Raw genomic sequence first — 20,634 nt, forward strand, 5'->3', positions numbered from 1 at the left:
CCGAAGGTGATGTGGCTTGATCTCATCCCCGGTTCCCCTAAATATTTACAAAGAAAAAAAAAATCAAATTTCATAAACTTATAATTTAACATAATGAAATAAATATTCAATGAAATGACATTGTCATTATCAAAATTGAGTTATGGCTTTATAAGAATATAAGAAAAGTTAACGTAAATATAATATACAGTTTAATTCAATTTTCAAAATAATTATAAAAACCTGAACTAAACAACAATTTAAAAATACAGTTTTTTCATATTTTTGATTTATTCGATTTTTAGTTTTTATAATTAGTTTGATGGTTTAAAACAATTTAATTCGATTTAGGCACCCCTGTGCAATATCTCCCGGTAAAGGAAAAAAAAAGCTTAAATATCACTATTTTGACAACTATTTTCGCCCGTTTTAAAATAGAGACTTTCCTTGGGGCTAGAACAAAGGAGATATGTGACCGAACACCAATAAAAGAAAATAATAAAATCTTCGACAGTAGAAATAAATAGCAACTAGTGGAATGATGAATTCTTAATTATTGTACATGAAATATGTAATCATTCAATTTACATATACCGGTGGCAATCATTGTCTTTAACTTTGATTATTTGCATTTAATTTATAGTATTAACCGCAATAGTGTATAGAATATTTAATAGTTCGACTTTCCTAACCAATTACCCTGAGACTATTTCTAGTGTAAGTTGCTATTAAAATAACAATCGTAAAAACAACCTTGATATAACGTAATTCTTGTATCTCGGGTCTTCTCTCTTGGTGAAACACTCGGTAGTTCGAAAAAAAGTACCTCCAAAAAAGACATTTCGACATTTAAGGAAGACTTCAGTTGAGAATGACAAATAAAAATATTAAATGAGAATAAATAGTATTTCATTTTAAATTTTTTTAAACTATATATATATATATATATCAATGAATCATGAATTTATAGGCCTTTGTATTTTGTTATCCCATTAGTTAATATACCGTTAATTATCATCAAGGAATTAAGGCGGCCTCTAATAGTTTTTATTATTAAGATAATTTTAGTAATATATTGGATGAGTAATAAAAATTACTCCAGCATTTAGTTGAACACCCAAATACTTTAGATGGATCACTTTTGTTGATAAGGTGATAAATTATTCTCTAGTCAGTTAGATCAAATATTTGAGTGCTTTAGAAGAATTATCTTTGTTTGATAAAGTGTCGGATACATTATATTTAATTTTTAAGCCGAATACTTGAGTATTTTAGAAAAATTACTTTTGTTGTCAATGGGATGAGTAATATATTTAACTAGACAGAATACTTGAGATTATCTTTTTAAAAACTGACGAGTATTTGACCTATTATCTTTTTAACAAATTGACGAGTATTCGACCTAACCTAACCTAATAGAATATCCTGAGTATTGTAGAGGATCCACTTGTATTGACAGACCAGTGCTTTTCTATTCAGATAGGTTAAATATTTGAATTTAAATATTTCAATATTTTAAAGATGTAAAGGGACATTTTTAGATATTCAGTTTGATTGAATATTTGAATTGTATAATTCTTCAAATGATTATTATAAAAAATAATAAGCTCATCATATATAATAAATTTATGAAAATAAAAGTTTAAAAATAATTTACCATATGTAAAAACTTGTACGAGGGTGGGTTAACGGCGGGGACAAAATAGTCACGTTACAAATCTCCATCTTCATCTCCATCTGAAGCGTGTGCATAAACATAACAATGACATGCGATCTAAACTGTAACATAACAGAGCTTGAGCCTTGAACCTTGAGCCACGAGCCACCCTCAGACTCAGTCACCAACACCGACCAACGCAACAATGGCATCGGCGTTCGTCAAGCTCGACGATTCCCCTATGTTCCAGAGACAGGTGCGCTGCTTTCATTCTCTTCAATACCATTCATGGGTCACACTTTTTGCAATCTAATTAGCATCAATTCCAGCTCTGCTTCATATTTGGTTTACTTACACCGCGTCTTTGTCCTACAACATTTTTATGCTTTGCGCTTAGTTTCTCAGGATACTTTGTTTTCCCTTTCCCTTCCTTCGCAAATCTTCACATTGCTGCTAACACAAGCTTCGATAGAGAGAGTTTCAACTTGTTTTGTGAAATACTGTTTCATAGCGAGCCAACCACAACGATTCGTTAGTTCAGGATAGTGTTGATTGGAAGTTGTGAAATGAGGCTTTAGTTTAGGACTTCTTTGGAATTTTTCGTTGATTTGGATTGAGCAAAGGAATAGGGATTTATACGAGATTTTTCTGAAAGGTAGATATCTTCCGTTGCCACTTTTTGTTCGGTAGATTTGTCTACCTGGTGCTTTATGATGCTCAGCTAATCACCTTTTCTGTGTGTGTGTGTGTGTATGAAGATGTGTTCTTCCTGTTTTGTTTGATGATGTTCCTTTTGTCTCCAGAAACCAGATTCCTTATTTTTTTACTTTTGTACTCCTTTACCTCTTCAATTTCTGTAATTTGTGCTGTTTATCCATAAAATAAGTATTTGCCTATACATTTTCATTTATTTATATTGGTCAAGATTACTGGATTAGTAAATTATTAGTTCTTTTACTATTTTTATCAAGATGATTCCTTGCTGTAATTTATTTATTTTTTGTGGGACAGTTATATTCTCTTGAAGAAACAACTGATGAGTTAACGGATCGGTGCCAAAAACTATATAAAGGGTGCAAGAAGTTTATGTAAGTGCTAGATGGCATTCATGTATAGAGTATTAGATTTATTTTTACATGTACTAAGTTAATTCTTGATTTTGAAGCTATATTTTTATTTAGGAATGTTTTTCTTGAATACAGCAGAAAGAAGTATAGGGCTGGTTTTTCTCCTCTGTTCATGGTTGTTTCAAGGGGATTTCTATTGTTGATCAAATATGCTAAGAAATTAGACAGCTCTGTTGCATTTGTGAACCATGTTAACTCACCATTATCTTCTCATTATTCTTTTTAGGAGAATTTCGTATCTCACTCCTAGCTGTACTTTCTCTAGTTTGTTTCTAACAGTATTCTTCCATAACTTTTCAATCTGTTTTTTGGCACATTGAAGTTGGTCTATTAATTAAATGCAAATGTGTTTTGAACTCAAAATTGATGTTACCAAACTTGGCCATGAACTACGTGGAATATCTAAATATTAATGTTCATCAAGTTAATTAAATGACTAGAGCCAGGGTCTTTTGTAATAATAATTTTTCATCTATTTGTAATTGTAGATAGTTATTGATTAATGATTGTGGTGGCTAAAAGATGTGGCTTTAAACGTACAAGCACCATATTTTGCTTGTAAATTTTACCAATCAAATTTGCCCCACAAACTATTTGGTGGAACCTCAGCAGGTGAAGTTATTAATTCTTTATTCTGCAACTCCTCAGGACAGCTTTGGGGGAAGCATATAATGGAGAAATTTCCTTTGCTGATTCATTAGAAGTATTTGGTGGTGGCCAAGATGACCCTGTCAGTGTATCAATTGGAGGTTGTTGAAATTTATTTTCATATGTTGTTTTACTTTCTCTTCTATTCAAATAAACAAACCCAAAAGGTGCTTCTGAAGCACAAAATTTGACATGGACACCAGGACACCACTATATGTGTGTGTTAAATGAAATTAAATGTAAACGACATAACAAAAAATTAAAATGATGATCAAGATTTGTATATTCTTGTATATTCATCTTTCTATGATAATGAGCCTCACAGAAACATATTGAGAAACTTTATTTTTTAATATTTTATGTTACATTTTAAGCCAAGATTTCTGAATGTTTGAAAAAAAATAATAGCAGTGTCTTGGAAGTGTCCATCCATATGGAGGTGCAAGTGTTCAAGCTAATAAAAAATTATTTTTAAACAGACACTTATTGAGGAGTATTCAACATGTGTCGTACAAGTGTTTGAGAGGTCTCAGTGTCAGTTACATGCCTGGCACCCTAACACCTCAAGCAAGAGGAGTGTCTCTGCTTCATTTATGAAACAACTATATTTTGTGCATTGTTAAATGTCAGTAGCTTATAGTCTTGATTTATTTTTCTTTAACTTATAAGAGGTTTTTGCTTCACAAATGACAGACCTTTACCCTGATTTTAATTTTTTAATAAATAGATTTATATCTAGTTTTGGACCACTCTTTTCTTTTTACCATATAACTTTCTCTGGAACAGCCTTGTCACCACTCAAGCTCCACATAAACTGCTTTGGTACCTGATGATAATATAATAAGTGGATACCTTCTATCATGAAGACACCACTGATCATTACTAAATGTAAGGTGTATTTTTCTTTCTAACTGTTTCTTTTTGTAGGGCCCGTGATATCTAAGTTTATCACCACACTGCGTGAGCTAGCTTCTTTTAAAGAGCTTCTTCGTTCACAGGTGAGTCCTTTAACCAGAATGCTGCACTTTTTTTCTTGGGAGTTTTAATAGTGACTATGAGACTTGTTACTTTAGGTGTTTGATCTTGAAGGCAATGGTTTTTTGGTCTGCTTATTCAACTACCTCAAATTTGCTAAAACAATCATTAAAAAAACTCTTGATTTATGTCACTTTAAACTGAATCGTAATAAATTTGACAAGATATAAGTTGGTTTAATGTATTGAGTGGAGTGCCTATATACTGATGGTGTTCAAAAGTCCCGTAATGATTGTGCAGATCATACACTTATCATTCATATAGTAGTAAAATGATAATTATGTGACTTTTTCTCTTTTCTCCTTTTTACTTTGTTGTGTCTGTGAATTGTGTCATGTCAAAAGCAGGGCTAACTTGAAGAAACAAAAAAGTTTAAGAAATTAAGTAGCCCATTCCTCTAGAATCCAGAAAAATCAAATAGAACTTCGACAACAGTTTCCTTATTTTGAAAAAGTGAAGCAATGTGTAAATGATGACTAAATCTATGGAAATTCCCAGATAACCTTTTCACCTAAAGAAGGATAGTTTTAGAGGTTCTAACTTTGTCTGTAATAAAATCGAAGTATAGTTGAAAATTCTTTCCTTGTTTAAGCTTTTCCTTTCATGAATGTTTGCTGGTTGCATCAGAGCTGTTAGGTTGTATAGTAAAGGAATAAAGAGAAACAAAAATTAAAGAGCAACACTTGTGTATCTGTGGTGGGCAATCTCCAAAGCCATCTTAGTGTTTTGTTGACATAGATTTTTTTATTTTGAGTAATTACATGACAGATTTCTTGTATAGGTAGAGCATGTGTTGATTGACCGGCTGACAGAGTTTATGAACCTTGATTTGCAAGGTGCAAAGGTATTTTTTTTTTCTCTAGGGTTGATGTTTCTTTTGTAAAAGTTGTGCTATATATATAAATTAATTAATACATTACATTTACTTCATGCTTGTTTGTATCAGGATTCTCGTCGTCGTTTTGACAAAGCTGTGCATTCGTATGATCAGGTATTGAGAAAATAAAAAAATCTATTTTCAAAGTTGATGATGATTTTTTTCTTAAGAAAATTAGTGTATATGCAAAGATTACCAGTAATTTTGGTAAATCAAATTGGTTTTCATAAGTTAATGCTTCAATTTTCCTTGTGATGTTTAGATATTCTTATTACAGTTCATTGCTGCTGTTGTACATTGTCTAAATGATAATTCCTTTCCTTTTGTGAGGCCTAAATATTCTTTTTGTGATGTCTCTTTTGAGTATTCATCCTATGTATTGTGCCTTTTTCTTTTCCTTGAAGTCGTTTAGTTATTTATCAACTTTTAGGATTCCTCATAAGAGAGTTTCTTGGATGATTTTTATTTTTTTTATTTTTTATATATAACTTGGATGATTTTAGTCTTGAAGTCGTTTAGTTATTTATCAACTTTTAGGATTCCTCATAAGAGAGTTTCTTGGATGATTTTTATTTTTTTTATTTTTTATATATAACTTGGATGATTTTAGTCCTTTGATGCTTAAACTTGTCTTGTTTGTATTGGTTCATAAGAATTTTGGCTTTCTAAGGTAACTGACCATGACCTATGTGGATTTATTATTTTGCAAGTATCTCTTAAGCCCTTTGTTTAATTTGTCCATTGACTGAACAGTTGTTTATGGTAAATTATACTTGGATGAAGGCCCTAGGTAATTCCCGCAGGGCTACTCCTTAGTATTTGTGGTGATAAAAGTTATTTTAGAATCAAATTTCTATTTTACAGTCTAAGTGCTCACATAGCCATTTAGGTAAGGCTTGCTTAATTTGACAGTGGCTTCAGTGCTAATTTAAGTCATCTAAAGAAGCCTTGCCTATAAGGACATTCTCATTTTGCACTTGAATGCCTCTTTAGAAAGTGGTAATTTGCTTACATCCTCGATTTCAGCATCATAGTTTTTCATTTATCTTATGTTTATTGCATATCTGGATTATATTTAAACCAATTTCCAAAATACTGAATTTCTCAGAGTTACTATTAATTATGATCTCTGACATATTCATTGTCTCTTTAATCCAGTCACGGGAGAAGTTTGTCTCTTTGAAGAAGAATACACCGGAAGATGTTGTTGCTGAATTAGAAGAGGTTTGCTGTATCAATTTGTTTATAATTAGTAGCTTCTAAAAAATTCTAGTCGTATCTGAGGTTTCCCTTAACTTTCTTGTACTGTGTCATTATTCTTAATCCATGTTGAGTGACTATTCATTATCACTCTGTTATAATTTTGGCACCTATAATCCATTTTGAGTGACTATTCATTATCACAAGCCATTATTCTTAATCCAGTCATGAGAGTAGTTTGTCTATTACAAGCACCTATAAAATTACAAGGAAATAATTTCTATTACTATTTAATATTTATGAATGATGTGACATATATCTAGACATGTTACATCACAAGCCAAGGTCCATGCCAAGACACCAACAAGGATTATTATATTCTTTTTTTTAATTTTATTGGGAAAACAACACACTTTTTGTTGGAGGACGAAATAGTCAAATTTACAAGGATTAAAAACATAATTAAGTCTTTTGTTTTTAAATTTTTGGCATATTTTTTAATGACTGTGTGAGTCATATTATTTAATTAATTATCTCATACTCTAATCAATGGCAGGATCTACAAAATTCAAAATCAGCATTTGAAAAAAGTCGCTTCAATCTAGTATGTCTTCTACAATTATGAATCTTTTTTGCTGACATCTCCACAGTGTTTTTTTATTATTATGAACCTGGCTATTGGGTTTTAAGGAGTGCAGGTAAACTCTCTCATGAATATTGAAGTGAAAAAGAAGTACGAGTTCTTGGAGTCCATTAGTGCAATAATGGATGCTCATTTGAGATATTTTAAGCTGGTCCGTAAATTGGTGGCAATTCTTCATAAGTGAATGTTAAACTCTTTTTGTTTTATGCTTTTAATTATTACTTTGTACTAAACAAGTTATGTTTTTCTTTAGGGTTATGACTTGCTAAGTCAAATGGAGCCCTATATTCACCAGGTATAAAGTGTACTCTTTTGTTTCTTACAAGCAAATATATTGAAGATAAAATTATGAACATATTTGATAAAACAGTTGGAAAAGGATCACAATTGATGTGCTTCATTCTTTTTTAGTAGCCAAACTGACTTTATCAAATTGAAGCTAGAGTATTTTATTTGCTAATTTCAAACAACAATATTTAGCAGTTGATTGGCATAGATGAAGTAACCTTTACTAGTGTGTGGAACTTAATGTCAATTTCTCTCTCCCTTCACTATTGAGTGTCAAAAATGATTTTCCTCGTATAATACAGTCTCCTTATTTGCAATATTGTTGGCCTTGGAAGAATTGACTTAGCATAGGGATGGCACTACTTTGTGATAAAATGTAAATAAGAACAATGGGAGTTATGAACTCATGAATTTTCAATCACTTGTACAAAAAATTGTTTCTCCCACGTTAAAAAGTTGCTCAATCTACGTGCTTGAAAAGGAAAAAAAGGAAACTATCGTGTAAGATGAGTTTTAATATCAAAATGTGGTTAACCTTTCTCTTAGATATCTCTTGCACTATCTTTACGAGGACTCTATAGCCCTACCATTTTCTTGCTTGTTCTATGCTGTTGGTTGGGGAATGTTATGTATGAACAACGGGTCATTTTTATACATTGTGACACTACAAAATGTTTTCTTTGATAGTTTTATTTTATAATGATCATCTTTGAAAGTAATCTCTTTAATATTTGATGATGGTGGCTATCAATGACTCAAACCTAGATTGTTGCATGAAAATTCTGACCTGATTTTACTTTTGTGTATTTTCCTGAAATTAGGTGTTAACATATGCACAGCAATCAAAAGAACTTGCTAATATTGAGCAAGATAAGCTTGCAAAACGGATTCAGGAATACAGAACACAGGCAGAGCTGGAGAATATACGAGCTTCTAGCAATTATACAGAAACTGTTCCAGGTTCTGATGGCACCCATGTTGTAGGTTTGAACTCTTACAGAAGTTTTGAAGCAGGGGTGCAACCTGCAACAACCAAAGGGGAGGCAAGTAATTGGCCTTTTCTTGTTAATATTTGAAAGTTCTCCTGTTTGACTTTATGTTAAATACATTGGTTTTTATTTTTATTTTCCTTTTGTCTTTATTTTGTTGTTTTATTTTCTGTCTTCTAATTTTAATTTTTACCCTTGCTTACAGGTTCAAACAGTTAAACAGGGTTATCTGTTAAAACGATCATCAAGCTCACGTGGAGATTGGAAACGGAGGTTCTTTGTACTTGATAACCAAAGGAATTTATATTATTACAGAGTGAAGGGTGTCAAACCCATGGTAGTTATTTTTGTCTTTATTTGTTTTGACCTATCAAGCAATCTGCTAATGTTTACTTCCAAATCTGTCCCCAGGGCTCTCAGTCATATAATTATTCTCGCTTGTCTGAACAAAATAGTGGCATGTTTGGTAGATTCCGTTCAAGACACAATAGGGCTTCGTCTCTAAATGAGGATATTTTAGGTTCTTGTACAGTTGATCTGTGCACATCCACTATAAAGATGGATGCAGACGATACAGATCTACGTCTTTGCTTCCGAATAATTTCTCCCTCAAAATCATACACACTACAGGTGATTGATTGACTTATTTCATATATTTTAATGATTCATATAATCATATAACAAGCCACTGTATTGTGTCAACCTATCTCGGTGATAACCGAACATAATTTCTTATCTAGTACTGATCTCTCATTTATGTGATACAAATTTCTATTTCAGGAGAAAATAGACATTTTGTTGGTTAAAGTTGTAGTTTTGAATTTTTTAGATTGAGCTTCTTTGTTAGATCTTGTATCAAATTCTGCGTGCTGGCTTGGTCTAGTTCTGGATTGGTTTTTTGTAAGCTGAATTTCCTAATTGGTTTCATCAGGCTGAAAATGAAGCTGATAGGATGGACTGGGTAAACAAAATTACTGGAGCTATCACATCGCTTTTTAATTCTCAGTTTCTTCAACAGGTTATCTGTTCAAACTTTTTGAAGCATAGCATCCTGCCAAGATGTCCATATAAGATGTTATATCAACACTAATTCATTTATAATTGCTGCAGCCTCAATTTGGTAGAGTGCATTCCCAGAATAGAAACTCAGCAACTGGTGCTTCTTTGGCAAGTCAATCAGAGGATAGTCAGAAATCATTGAGGGATGACGTATATTCCAAGGAAGTGGGTAGTGTCTCTAAGATTTTAAGGGGAATTCCTGGGAATGATAAATGTGCTGAGTGCAGTGCTCCTGAACCAGACTGGGCATCTCTAAACCTTGGCATATTGCTGTGTATTGAATGCTCTGGAGTGCACCGAAATCTTGGTGTTCATGTCTCAAAGGTGCATTCTTTCAGATATAAATGCAAATCATTTATTTACGTTATTGTTGCAAATAATAATACTAAATGTACTTAGGAAATAGCATGTTCATGTAACTCCTGTTAAAATGCATTTAGTGTTCATGGGTATTATATTAGTGTCTGGAAAGTTGCAGTTGATTAATATTAGCTTAGGAAATAATCTCCACTATGTCTCTATTAAGCGCCTATATATACAGATGCCTTGCATAACCAATCTACTACATTCTACTGAATAAGAGGAGAGATAGAGTGAGAGAGAGTCGAACGGAGACATGGAGAGAGAGAGGTCGCACCAAGTTTAGAGATACTCGGAGTGTAAAGTTTGGCAGAGAGCACTCCAACAGAAGGAAGGTGTCTAGAAGAGGGGGATTCACATATGAAGCATATACAATCTTTGACGATGATGGAGAGCAACGTAACACTCGGTCTAACCAACAACAGGGTGCATGGATAAAAGTGAAGAGCAGGAGAAGGGATTCGAAGAAGCCCCTGTCAGAGAATGCAAGGGGTGTAGATGGACCACATGCTTCCGACCGGCATATCAATCGCGGAAGGGGAACATTTAGTTCTTGGAGGGACAGACCCGACATAACCTCCTTTTACTTTTCTCATTTCCCTGATTCTGTCCGAGAACAGGAACTCTGGAAGATCTTCCAAGAGTGGGGAAAAGTATGGGAGGTTTTCATTTCTAAGAAGAGGAACAAACAAGGCCATAGATATGGTTTTGTACGTTTCAAAGGGGTGGAGGATGAGGATAGGTTGGAACGAAGACTTGATAAAAACATATTCATAAACGATATGAAATTGTTCGTCAATAAACCAAAATTCCAGCGAGGAGGCTATAAGGTAGATAAGAAGCAAACAGGGATTAAAAGCAGTATAGGAGGTAAAGTCATGCAGGACGAGCAACTTGACTTTCTAAAACAGCAACACACTTTGCCGTCCAAGACAAAGACATATGCGGACGTGGTGAAGCAAGATTTTCTGCAGGGAGAAAAGGGGATACAGGGGCTCACGACGGGGAAAGCACTAGCAGACGCCAAAGTAGAGACAATAATTATTCAAACAGAGGAATCAAGGACAAAGTGGCTTGATAAGGTTTGGGTGGGTCATCTAAAAAATGAAGGTATGTTCGAGAGGGTGGGTGAGGAGCTACAGGAGATGCAGGGATTGGGTGGAATAGAACTGAAGTCGGCATATTGGGGAGAAGATATGGTTATTCTTCATGACATAGACGAAGAAACAGTTAACACCATAAATCAAAAGGAACTTCTTACAGGTGTGACTCCTTTCTCTTCCATCCAGAAATGGTCGCCGGCGATGAAGCCGTCATATCGCTTAACATGGCTTCTCATTTGGGGAGTTCCGCTGCAAGCGTGGGACGCACCACACTTAGCGGACATTGTGGCGTCATGTGGCGAATTGATGGAACTAGACCAGGCAACGGAGGACAAGAGGAGGATGGATATTGCTCGAGTTTTGGTCCGCACGAAGGAAAGACCTTTCTTGGCTAAAACGATGAACGTTGTAGTTGATGGGTGTCGACATTCGGTGGAGGTGAGAGAGGATATAACTTCTGGGTGGGGAAGAAACAGCTGGCTGAAACCAGAGGAAGGATTCTTCTCGTCACCGTTCTACACAGACTTGGATGACGAAGACGACGAGCCAAACTCCCTTAATCAACGCCGTAAATCCCCTGATGGACTCCCGGTCAATAATATCGGCGCTTTTCCTAGCCAAACGCCGTCGTTGGCTAAGGGAGACTATCGGAGGGGCCGTCGGGACTCAGGGTCCCGTTCGCGGAGAAGGAACGTAACTTCCGGCAGCACTGCTGACGTGTCGCCATCTTGTTGGCGCACGCTTACCCAGGTCTCTAAGGACCTCAGCCACGCCACGCTGGATTTGAACAATTGTAACGGCTCTTTCCCTACGAGTTTGCATGGTTATGGAAGGTATGAGCCTAGGTCTCCATGTCCAACCCAACTTCAGATACCACTTGAGGAAACTGCAGCGGCAGGGATCTCGCTGAAGACCCATCGGACAATAGATGCTGGTGATATAATGAGAGACCAAGGGGCCTTGGAAGAAGAACCTTTAGTCAACAGACCTGATGAATTTCCAATGGTCAATAAGGTTTCAAACTTGCTGGGCATGGATGATAGGGACGTTGTATCGCATTCCCAATGTGAGAAGAAGGATGTAGATATTCGGAAGATGGGCCTGGTGAAGACAAGCCCAGTTAAAAAAGAGAGCAACTCCACTTCTGCCTTAAAAGTTTATAGCAGAAGAAAAACATGCCATATAGCAAAATCCATGGCCCGTTTAAATCTTGGCCCAATTTTAAATGAAATTGGAACAGAAGGGGATACAAGGGTGATGGTAGCAGGTAATTCCTACGAATATAATAAGGAAGGGGTTGACCTTTGTGACTCTCAATCTGGTCCTTTGACCCCTAAGCAGGATCACCAACCCCATAGTCCTATTCCCCCAAGTAGCTTTAATAATGATTTCAATGGAGTGGAAGGTGATCAGCATTGGGAGATAGCTCGTCAATTGGGTATATCTTTTGATGAAAATTTTAAAAACAGGGGTAAGGAATTTTTGGAAGAGGCTAGTACAAGTCATTCAGCTGCAGCAACAACAGAGATGGGAAACAACACAATTGCTCCATGAATATTCTCTCTCTCAACTCTAGAGGTTTGGGTAGTGGAGTCAAGAGGTCAGCTATTCGAAAATTATCTCTGGCCAACAAGATTGATGTTCTATGCATTCAAGAAACTAAGAAAGACTCCATTGATAAGAAGCTATGTCAATACCTGTGGGGGGATAGTAATGCTACTTGGGAATGTCTTCCTTCTACTAATTCTGCTGGTGGCCTGTTATGCATTTGGAACAATGATTCATTTGTGGTGAATAGGAAGTCAGTGGGGAGTGGTTTTATTTTGCTGGAAGGATTGTGGGTAAAGGAAAACAAGAAAGTCATCATTATTAATGTTTATGCGCCTTGTGATATACAAGGGAAGAGAAATCAATGGGAAGAGATTCTGCTTTTGAAGTCCTCCTATCAAAATGAATTGTGGTGTATCTTAGGAGACTTCAATTCGATAAGAAATCATGATGAGAGATTGAGTTCATCTCAGAATCTAGCTAATGCATCCAGTATTGAGGAATTCAATTCCTGGATTTCTCTTATGGCTGTAGAAGAGGTTAGATCTATAGGTAGAAAATATACCTGGATCAGACCTAATGGAAGTGTTATGAGCAAGTTGGATAGGTTCTTCATTTCTGATAATTGGTTGACTCTTTGGCCTGATACAACACAGTTTGTACTAGACAGAGATTTTTCAGATCATTGCCCTATCCTTCTAAGATCCAAAAGTGTTGATTGGGGTCCTAAGCCTTTCAAGGTCATGGATTGGTGGCTGCAGGACAAGGGATTTCAGGAAATGGTGACCCTTAAATGGAGCAATTATCACCCTAATGGATGGGGAGGATACGCCCTCAAGCAAAAATTGAAGTTCATTAAAGCCTGCATTAGACAGTGGAGTTCATCCAATGGAGTTATTAATGCTAAGAAAATTCAGGTTTTAAAGAAGGAGTTGAATGCTTTGGAGGCTGGTATATCTGACAGAATTATGAACCAATCTGAAAGGGAGCTCAAGAAGTCTCTTCAGGAGCAATTATGGCAAGCTGCTAATGCCTATGAATCTATGTTGAGGCAAAAGGCTAGAGTGAAATGGTTAAAGGAAGGGGACAGAAATTCAGCTTACTTCCACAAGCTGATAAATCATAGAAGAAGACATAATGCTATTCAAGGATTGATCATTGATGGGGAATGGGTTCAGGACCCTAGTAGGGTTAAATCTGAGGCTTTCAATCATTTTAAAGAAAGATTTTCTGAGCAGAATTTTAATAGACCAACCATGGATGGTGTGCAGCTACCTTCCATTGGTCAAAGTGAGAATGAAGCCCTTGTGTCTAGATTTTCTGATGCTGAAATAACCTCAGCTGTGTGGGACTGTGATGGTGATAAAAGTCCGGGCCCGGACGGGCTTAATTTCAATTTTATCAAGAAGTTTTGGAAGACTTTGAAGCCTGACTTTATGCGTTTCATGGATGAGTTTTATTATAATGCTTCTTTCCCAAAAGGAAGCAATGCCTCATTCATAGCTCTTATTCCCAAGATCAAGGATCCCCAAGCTTTTAACGATTACAGGCCAATTTCTCTTATAGGCTGTGTCTACAAAGTTGTATCCAAGGTCTTGGCTAATAGATTAGCCCTTATTCTACCTCAGCTGATTGATGAAAGGCAAACAGCCTTTATGAAAGGAAGGCATATTTTGCATGGAGTGTTGATAGCTAATGAGGTTATAGCTGAAGCTAAATCAAAAAATAAACCTTGCATGTTCTTCAAGGTTGATTTTGAAAAAGCTTACGACTCGGTCTCTTGGGGCTTTCTTAATTACATGATGTTAAGGATGGGTTTTTGTGAAAGGTGGAGAAAGTGGATCCATGGTTGCCTTGCTACTGCATCAGTTTCCATTTTAATTAATGGAAGTCCCACCTCGGAGTTTGCACCCAAGAGAGGTTTAAGGCAGGGTGACCCCCTTGCCCCCCTCCTTTTTAATTTGGTGGCAGAAGGGCTTACAGGTTTAATGAGGACAGCTATATCCAAAAATCTGTACAGCAGTTATCAAGTTGGAAGTTTGAAGGAAGATATAAATATTCTGCAATATGCAGATGACACTCTATTCTTTGGTAATGCTCTTTCAGCCAATGTCAGAGTTCTAAAGTCTATCCTATCATGTTTTGAGTTGGTTTCTGGACTCAAGATTAATTATTCAAAAAGTCAGTTTGGATGCTTTGGAAAATCTGAGGAGTGGTGTAGAGATACGGCTCTTTTTCTCAACTGCAGGCAGATGGATATTCCTTTCTTGTATCTAGGAATTCCAGTGGGGTCAAGTCCAAAAAGTGGGAGTGTTTGGCAGCCTATCATCAACAAATTTCAGACCAAGCTGGCATCTTGGAAGCACAGATGCCTTTCTATGGGGGGCAGAATTACCATTATCAACTCTGTTTTGACAGCAATGCCTATTTATTTGTTGTCTTTCTACAGAATTCCCAAAAAAGTTGCTCAAAAAATAGTAGCTATCCAAAGAAACTTCCTTTGGGGCGGCGACAATGACACTTCTAAGATCCCTTGGGTTAAATGGGATACAGTCTGTTTATCAAAAGCCAGAGGCGGATTGGGTATTAAAGATTTGAACAAGTTCAATGAAGCCTTACTAGGCAAATGGGGATGGCAGCTGGCAAATAATCCCCATCAGCTTTGGGCAAGAACTTTAGTGTCTATATATGGGGGATGGCAGGCCTTATTACATGGTAGAGGTAGTGTTGACAATTCTCCTTGGTGGAAGGATTTAAAATCGATCTTCCAGCAGCAACATCAGAATAGTTTGGCCACTAACTTGAGGTGGAAGGTGGGTAATGGGACCAGAATCCAGTTTTGGAAAGACAAATGGAGGGAAGATGATATAACCCTTAAAGACAAATACCCTGTTTTATATCAGGTGAGTCAGCAACAGGACCTCACTATCAATTTAATGGGTCAGAATTTTGACAATGGGTGGGATTGGAAGTTTCAATGGAGGAGAAATTTCTTCGATCATGAAATTGATACGGTGGCAGCTTTCATGGATGAGATTGATGGGGCTCAGATTCACTCCTCTAGAATGGATTATCTCACTTGGAGGGCTGAACCTAGTGGATCCTATTCCACAAAGTCAGCATACAATTTCCTCATGGAAGACGGCGGATCAGATTATGAAGATAATGCTTCCAGGTTTATGTGGAATTTGAAAATTCCTCCAAGAGCAGCCGCTTTCTCTTGGAGAATCTTTAAAGATAGATTGCCTACTAAGGCTAATTTAAGAAGGAGGCAGGTGTGCCTTCCATCATATTCCTGTCCTTTATGTGATGGAGAGGAGGAAACTATTGGTCATGTCATGTTTGATTGCACAAGAACTAGATGCCTTTGGTGGGAGATTTTGAGATGGGCTGACAGAGTGGGTCCCTTCACCATTGATCCTAAAGATCACTTCACCCAATTCTCAAGATGGAGTAGCAAAAGATGTATAGACAATAGATGGGCAGTGCTTTGGATAGCTCTATCCATGACTATTTGGAAACATAGAAATTCAATGGTTTTTAATAACCAGATTTTCAACTCCGAAAAAGTCATGGATGAAGCTTTATTCCATTCATGGGCCTGGTTAAAATGTATGGACAAAGATTTCCATATTCATTTTAATCAATGGTCCACTAGTTTGAGGGAGGAGCTGTCTTATGGACAAAGATTTCCTGTATGCAGTACACCTAGTACTACATTATATATAAAATTATATATAGATTTTTGCTGTGCAAAAAAAAAGAAAGCATTCCAATTCACTAAATTCTCTGTAAAATATTTTGTTCTATCTTTCTCTAAATCTTTCCCTCTAAATTTTAACATGGCATTAGAGTGTTACCTTACCATCTTCTGTGACTTGTCCCAATTCCACTGTCATGTTCCTAAAAATCTGGAATTATTTTGTTTTCAATAGCATTCTTCTCTTTTCCAAGCAGTCATCTACATATTTTCATGCCAGCAAGTTCAAATCTTTCTCTTTCATCATCTTCACCACTGCTCTGCTTGAATCATCTCCATCTGTGGCCTTCTTTTGGGTAGGAACAGTGTTTCCACCTTGGTTTCCTTTTCCCAACATTTTGTCCTCTCACCCAATGCATTCAATCACTTTTCCCGCAAAACTACTGCAATCAGAATCAATATCAGTTGATCTATGAGCTGGTGAAGTAATGAAGTTTCAGCTCCATCTGACATCCCATGTGCCTATGCATGCAATTACAGTCCAGCACTTTTCCTCCACATGCCTCCCCTGTGCATGGAGGCACATCCAGCCATTTTCTGGCAACCCATTGGCACCATGAGGAAAAGTGGTAAAAGGAGTGAAAGGGACGGGACTTGAATGTTCCAGAAAGAGACAATGCTAAGAAACGATCGATCTCACTTGACGAAGTTGCATACGCACGCTCCACCAACTATTTATACCACGTCTCCCAAAATTGTCCTGCCTTAACAATTATCTACCATGTGTATACAATATACAGTAAATTCACGTTTTAATATACCATTAGGGGATTCAGCAAAAAAAACATATATACCACTAGGGTTGGCTTATGTAGAGCGAGTTTGTTGACCATGGATTTTAAGCTTAAAAGCAAGGTTTTTAAAATTTGATTGATTAAGGTATTGATTTAAAGTTTAACATATCTAGTTAAATTGTAGCCAAACAATATTAATATATAATAATATAGAAATAATATTAAATAAATATAATAATATCATCATTTTATAATATTAAAAACTTATATATATATTTCTGTTTTTGAACATATATATATTAATTATTTAACATACATAAAAAGCGTTAAAATAGCGGTCATCCCGCTATCCGCTATCCCACTTTTGGAGTCGGCCGCTCCGCTCCGCTACACCGGTATTGACAACTATGTATCTAATGATTCTTTCTCTCTCTCCCCTGATTTTGTAGTTTTCAATAAATTTTAACCAATTAAAGAAAGTGTGTTTGAAGAAGTGTGTTAGAAAGACATGAGCCTATACATATAGAATTATAGATACCTTGCATAATCTATGTACCACATTCAATTGAATAAGAAAGCATTTCCCATTCTCAAAATTCTGTCTATGATATTCATTTCTATCTTTCTCTAAATCTCCCCTTCTAAATTCAACATCTATGTGGATATAAGAACATTTTGTAACTTTAACGTTAGAAGCATACATAGTTTGAGATGGTGATGATTTTAATTCTTGATTTTCTTGCTTTAGGATAGTTATATTGCACAAAAGTGCTTACATATTTTTGCAACTCTTTCTTTCTTGCTAGGGGTTTTCATTTTAAGAATTAATTAGTTTTGACTTTTGAGAAATAATACACACTTTTTTTGTCTTTATAATTGAACTGAGTCCATTTTCTTAAATCATGTGATTTCTGATTTGGTATTGAAAATTGATTATCATTTTCTAAAGGTAATTATATTTATCTGTGAATTGCAGGTTAGATCTATAACGTTAGATGTTAGGGTTTGGGAAAATACCGTTCTGGAGTTATTTGATAACTTAGGTAATGCTTATTGTAATTCTATCTGGGAGGGCTTGCTTCTACTTGATCATGAAAGGTAAATTATGGCTTTCCTTAAGCAATGCACATTGTGTCCTAATAATGTATCATGTTGAGTGACTGAGTAGTTAAGCTCGTAATCCTTCTTTTTGGGAATAATTATTTGCAGGGTAGGTGAACCAAATGTGCCAATGAAACCTTGCTCTGCAGATGCCTTCCAACACAAGGAGAAGTACATCCAAGCAAAGGTAAGCAGTTTCGGTTTAATTTCAATTTTTATATATGGAACTGGAAGGTTTCATGGTTTACTGCTACAGAGGCAGCTTGATATGTATATGTTAGACATGTGACAATTTCTTTCCATGAGTAAGATAGCACAACTCTTTCATTTTAAATTTATGTCTGTTTAATGATGATATTATATCCACTTCAGAAGATTTTAAAAATTGTATTATTGATGAGTTCATTGAGGTATTTGTTCATATTCTTAAGCACCAGCATTCAGGATTAAGTTGGAAATGTTTTTGAATTATCCAAAGTCTTAAGGATTATGAAGGTTTTAGTTATAAACTAAGAATTTACGAAGTTATGTAGTTTGACCTTCAATTGGAATTGAAGAATGTTTTGTGGATTTTACTTCACCTTTCTGGTCATAATAATTACTTGTTTTCATTGCTAATAGAATTTGAAATAGGATAGTTGATGCTTACTTCTATGGAGATTATGTAACCAGATCACTGCACTTTGTGAATAAATGAATTAGGTTGGTAATCTTTTATAATTGGATTTCCATCGTTGGATTCTCTTATTTTTGTTGCTCTCTCTGTCTTTCTCTACATATTGTTTCTGCCAGTCCTATTTTACATTTTGACATTTAATGTTATGTATTGCTGTATTATGATATATCTGTTAGGAAGCCTCTGCTTTCTTCACAGCTTTTACTGTGATCTAAGTATTGTTGTAGCTCTTGTTTTCCTTAACCAGTATGTAGAGAAATCACTGATCATCCGAGAAGAGGATATACCCGAGAATCCTTCAGTTTCCATAAGAATCTGGCAAGCAGTTCAGGCTGTAAATGTACGAGAAGTGTATCGCCTTATTGCCACATCAACATCAAATCTGATAAACACAAAATATTATGATGAGGCTCACCATGCTGCTGATGCCAAAGGGCATCAGCATGGTCCTGAAGCCTGTCTGAAAGTTGAAGAGACTACTGAGACAGAGAGGTGTTTCCGTGGATGGTCATTATTACATCTGGCATGTCATTCTGGCAGTGCACTCATGGTTGAGTTGTTGCTCCAATTTGGTGCTGATGTAAACATGTGTGACTATCATGAAAGAACTCCCTTGCACCATTGCATTACAAGTGGGAAAAATCAACTGGCAAAGTTTCTATTAAGAAGGTAATACTTTTATTTTAAGCCATTTTCTTTCATTTGGCTTTTGGTGTAGTGACGAGTAAGTGATCATAAATTCTTCCTCTCTATCCTGTTTTCTTTTCTTCTAGGAGTTGTATTGGAAAGAATTTAGAGGAAGATGAGTAAACAGAACTTAAGAAGAAAGTGGGAATTTGTGTTCCCTCTTTGTTTCTATCCATGTTTTCTTGAAATCTCGTAATTCATAATTTTCTCAACCAATACCTTTCATTGTCTCTGATGAAGCCTTACCTGGATTGTTCATCCGTTCTCTATTTTATTTTTATCACGAGATGTTTAGGCAACTTCTCATCGCTGCACAAACAGCCAAGATTTTTCAATCTGCTAAGTTTTTCGTGTTCCATTTTTTGCGTCAATTACATGTTATATATAAATGAGGGTGAGAGAGAGAGACATTTGTATGAAGCTTGCTCCACTTGAAATTTCTCGATTTCAAAATATATCAAAACCTTGGGTAGTAAAAAAAAGTGGCTGTGTTTCCAAGATTGGATTTTATATTCACATTCATCTCTTAACACAAACTTCCAATGAAAGCATAAACTAACATGCCATTTTTACCAGGGGTGCAAGGCCGTCAGTTAAAGATGCTGGAGGACTCACTGTACTTGAAAGAGCAATGGAGAGGGGTGCGATAACTGACGAAGAGCTATTTATCTTGCTTGCTGAATGCCAGTGAATATGGATCTGGTATATATATTAAGAATGTTGAAGATACGCTTTTGTTCATTAAGAAAAGAAAGTTCGATTTCTTATTTTAGAATGCCTAATTCATTGAAAGGAATTTCATTAACTTTTTAATTCATCCGGATCCATATTTGTTGCAGTTACTATAAAAACCATTTAACATGTATCTCTTAATGAAAATTTTAAAATATATTCATCAAGTTACTTCCACAAAAAAAACCTCGTTTTAGCCCTTTCATTGTTCTTTCAAGTTTGACTCACTTTTCATTTAGAAAAACTTTGTAATGTTTTTTAATTACACAATTTTAATTTAACTATCACTCAATTTGAAATTTAAAAATATCGATCATTATGTACAGTCAAAACAAATTATTTTAAAAATTGAAGAATGGAAAGATTGTGTTAAGGTAAAAATGTACATACTGAAATTGAATGTTTGAAAATTGTTATATGATGGATTTCAT

The 20,634-nt window shown here is 35.5% G+C and overlaps 1 protein-coding gene across 3 annotated transcripts; it reads left to right on the top strand.

Annotated features, from left to right (window-relative positions):
• Window positions 1–1,713: 1,713 nt before the first annotated feature.
• On the top strand, window positions 1,714–20,370 carry LOC114379374 (ADP-ribosylation factor GTPase-activating protein AGD4-like). 3 transcript variants are annotated; one of them, XR_003659473.1, is made up of 19 exons: window positions 1,714–1,892; window positions 2,648–2,724; window positions 3,412–3,512; window positions 4,339–4,409; window positions 5,228–5,290; window positions 5,393–5,437; window positions 6,482–6,547; window positions 7,080–7,127; window positions 7,222–7,317; window positions 7,420–7,461; window positions 8,276–8,497; window positions 8,649–8,780; window positions 8,855–9,073; window positions 9,375–9,461; window positions 9,554–9,826; window positions 17,984–18,105; window positions 18,217–18,295; window positions 19,012–19,453; window positions 20,048–20,309. XR_003659473.1 is itself a non-coding variant. In XM_028338017.1 (19 exons), exons 1-19 carry the CDS (start codon window positions 1,842–1,844, stop codon window positions 20,160–20,162), a joined length of 2,331 nt encoding a protein of 776 aa, XP_028193818.1. In that variant the 5' UTR covers window positions 1,715–1,841; the 3' UTR covers window positions 20,163–20,370. The 3 variants fall into 3 exon arrangements, 2 of the variants coding, with proteins under 2 accessions (XP_028193818.1, XP_028193819.1); XM_028338017.1 differs by having other exon boundaries at window positions 1,715–1,892; window positions 19,032–19,453; window positions 20,048–20,370; XM_028338018.1 differs by lacking the exon at window positions 1,714–1,892 and adding an exon at window positions 2,077–2,291 and having other exon boundaries at window positions 19,032–19,453; window positions 20,048–20,370.
• Window positions 20,371–20,634: the final 264 nt, after the last annotated feature.

This window comes from Glycine soja, chromosome 12 (assembly GCF_004193775.1).
Source record: "Glycine soja cultivar W05 chromosome 12, ASM419377v2, whole genome shotgun sequence".
Classification (NCBI taxonomy): Eukaryota; Viridiplantae; Streptophyta; class Magnoliopsida; order Fabales; family Fabaceae; genus Glycine; species Glycine soja.

Bases quoted from the DNA above. Each gene is read 5' to 3' on its own strand.
- LOC114379374 (XM_028338017.1), top strand. From the start codon at position 1,842: ATGGCATCGGCGTTCGTCAAGCTCGACGATTCCCCTATGTTCCAGAGA. The intron at 1,893-2,647 runs GTGCGCTGCTTT...TTTGTGGGACAG, and splicing joins CCCCTATGTTCCAGAGACAG to TTATATTCTCTTGAAGAAAC. The intron at 3,513-4,338 runs GTTGTTGAAATT...TTCTTTTTGTAG, and splicing joins TGTCAGTGTATCAATTGGAG to GGCCCGTGATATCTAAGTTT.